Below are 3,380 nucleotides of genomic sequence, written 5' to 3'. Positions count from 1 at the left end.
TTCATTTTCTCCTGCAAAGATTAACATCAGATAATTTGAGCGTCTTTCCTGGGAGTGGTCTAAGTTACTGAGCAATTGTGCCTTTATGCAGAGGCAAAAGCCTGGGTGGAGATGGAAGGGTCCAGTCCTGATCCTCACGCTGTGCAGACATCTACCTACCACAGACTGTCTCGTCCTTGCATATCCATCTACAGGTCACAGCACCCAGCAAGAAGGTCATCTTGACAGGACATAGAACCTGAGACACAGAAAGAGGTTCTCCATTCAGGAAGAAGGTCATATTTAGGAAGCACCTTTACACTTCCATATTATTGTGTGGAAGAAGTACGTGTACACCCTAGAACAGATGTGATGGGGTGCACAAGTGGCAGTCAATGGGCATCTTTGAGGACTCAGTTCTCCGCTTCAACCACATCAGGCTTTGGAAATCAAACTCGAGTCGTGAGCAATTCACCGCTGGCGGCCATTTATGAAGATGCAGACACTGAATGGCACAGATCTAAGAAATGGGAGGAGGTGGAGCCGCAGCTGTCCTACAGAGAGTATCAGTCTGGGGCCATGTCTGAGACCACACACACTTTCCAGTTACACATCTAGTCTCCCTTTTCTGCTCCCAGGCATCTGAGCTGGAGTTCTGCCTCACGCAACCCAGAAAACAACTGAGTGGAAATCTGTGGGTGGAAAATCGAGGAAGAAATAAATCATTCCAGCCTGTGAGACTGAAGAGCAGGGTAGGTGTAAATGTGGCTGGGTCTGGCATTTGCCCAGTTTTGAGAAAACCATGGAGCATTACCAATACACCAATAACCACAAGGCCTCCAAGGGCCCCTGAAGATCAGAGTTATGAAACAAGCTTCCTTGGTCTCCAAGGAATCAGGTGGCCCAAGGACTGACCTCTAGTCTCCTGGAAAGTCATTGGTTAAAATCCATCTGTATGTCCCAGTTTCATTACCAAAAGCAAGACGGCTGGTTTAAACTAAATCTCATCCAGTTAAAAACTAATAATAATTCCAGGTATGTATAGTTTCTGTTCTAGTAAAGACATTGCCTTAAATTGGAGATATTTTTTGAGAATTTTCTATATGAGTACTGTGTTCACATCATCTCCACCTTCCCTCTCTCCGCTCCAGCTCTTCTCTTGCTCTCCCAACTCCATCTTAAATTCATGACCTCTTCTTTAACTATCATTTATTAATGTGAGTGTGTAAATGTTGACATGGTTCTTTCTTCAGTTAAACATGATGATGAAGGCAAAGCCTAGCTTGATTGATCAACTGGATGACAGATAAACACACACTGTCAGACACACACTCAAGCACACACATTCACACACACACACACAGGCACTCACATGCACACAATGCAATACACATGGTCACACACATGCGCACTTACACGAACACACAACTGCAGTGTCCATCTATTGATGCTCAGATGTATATGAGTTTAGGGCTGACTGGGTCTGTATAACCCACCAGGGAGTTATAGTAAGTAGACTGATCCTCCCTCTCTCAGCAGCTGGTAATTGCCGTCGTCTCTTCATCTAAGGGTGGGATTTGCAAAATTCTCTCCAGTTGAAATTAGGAATTCTTGATACTTGCTTGAGTGAAACTCTCTTTGTCTGATCAGACTTGCATGGGTGTTGACATGGCATTGTATATCTCTGCTGTAGGCTGCGATGCTCATCAGTTAATACTACCCCAAGATTCAAGCCAAAAGGCTCCTCTGCTTCTGCCTGTTTGGGTAGTTGTAGGACCAAGGAACAAGAAGAGGAATCCAGTACAGCAAAGAATTGTACCTTATGAAAAGTTTTTGCTCTGGCTGGCTGGGCAGAAAAGCTTTCCTAAAGAATGTTTTCATACAAAATTTCTAAAATGCTGAAAATACAATAAGATGAACGGCCCCTGGAGGCTATGGCTTAAATATTTTATCTTCTCAGATATCAGTTACACTGCACTTCCCTCCAAGGATCTAAAGTCTTTTAAATATAGCATCTAATTAATCCTCCTGCCATCAATAAATGGCACGGCATTGTTACCCTAATTTCACAGGTGAGGACACAGGACCTCCGAAAGGATTCAGAGGTAGCGACAGCCCAGTGTCAGTCAATGGAAACCCCTGTCACACTGCTGGTGGCTGGCCCAACAGGATATCGCAAGAGAAAACCGCCTGAAAGCTACTACCTGCTATACACCCCACAGAGTGTGATGCCGTGAGAGGGCTGGGGACATCTCTGATGCCTAGAAGTGGACCAGAAAGGGAAAGATTCAAGATCCAGTTGATGCCACATAGCTAAGGCATCATTTCATCCACTCATTTTTATAAACAAGGCATTATTTGAAAAATAAGCACTTTGATTAATAAAGTTGGTTCAAATGAAATGCTGTTTTCTCTCAAATAACTAGATGACATTGCAGACCTAAATCAGGCCCCACTGCATGCTTCCAGATGAGCAGGCTCTGAGCACACATGGTGTTTCCTCCCAGCCTGTGATGAATTCATTCTCATTCTTACATCATAGAGGCAGACAATGAGCTTGAAGATCCAATCAGATCAGTTCAACCTAGGAAGGGAATAGCAGGGCCTGGGAGTCTGCCATTGTCACTTTCCAGTTGCTCCCATTGTTCACTTTTCAAACCATTTTGATAGTTTAGATGCTGCTTTCAGTAACATGGCTGTCACCCGCTGAGAAAGCACAAGAGAAGCTCTGGAGAAAGATACTTCTACTCCATCAAAATTTGCCTTTGCATGTGGGGTTTGAATATGGATCTTAGAAAGGAGTTTTTAAAAAAGTTTCTCAGAGGAAGCCAGCATTCTAGTTATCCAAACTCAAAACTGCTCAGTTCTCAATCTCTCCCTAAAAACAGAAGAGTGGCCAAAGTCCCAGGGCTGTGCAAAAACTTCAGACCCACGAAATTCAAATTCAGACGTAGAGCTTAGAGCTGCCAGAAGGGGGAAATAATTGAAGAGGAAGGGGGCAAGGGAAAGAAAGGAAGAAGGAAAGAAGGGAACAGGGAAAGAGACAAATGTTAGACAGGGGGATAGATTGCTGATAGAGATAGAGAAGTGGCTTGATATAGGGAGGAGACAGAAGGAAAACAAGAGGCACTTAGAAGTAGATGATACAGGACCAAAGCATATACACAGACACTACATGATTCGCAGACAGATGATATATAGATAGAAGATGATAGACAGATGGTGGATATATAGATGATAAAAGATATAGAAGTAAATGAATGATGGGTGTATACATAAAATAAACAGATGATAGAGGACAGAAATAGATTGATAGATTATAGATGATAGATAAATAGATATAGATGATAGATAGATAGATAGATAGATAGATAGATAGATAGATAGATAGATAGATAGAT

At 42.8% G+C, this 3,380-nt stretch overlaps 1 protein-coding gene across 1 annotated transcript in view; it reads left to right on the top strand.

Annotated features, from left to right (window-relative positions):
- The first annotated feature begins 351 nt into the window (after positions 1 to 351).
- Positions 352 to 3,380, top strand: part of LOC129667210 (endoplasmin-like) — a 38,220-nt gene continuing 35,191 nt past the window's right edge. Inside the window, 3 exon segments of the mRNA XM_055594706.1 lie at positions 352 to 516; positions 618 to 731; positions 2,052 to 2,212. Of these exon segments, the coding sequence (XP_055450681.1) occupies positions 352 to 516; positions 618 to 731; positions 2,052 to 2,212 (440 nt within the window).

The sequence above is a fragment of the Psammomys obesus genome, unplaced genomic scaffold (assembly GCF_907164565.1).
Source record: "Psammomys obesus unplaced genomic scaffold, mPsaObe1.curated_primary_1811, whole genome shotgun sequence".
NCBI classification, from domain to species: Eukaryota; Metazoa; Chordata; class Mammalia; order Rodentia; family Muridae; genus Psammomys; species Psammomys obesus.
The sequence above is the reverse complement of the archived record's forward strand: the minus strand, read 5'-3'. Positions and strand labels throughout refer to the sequence as shown.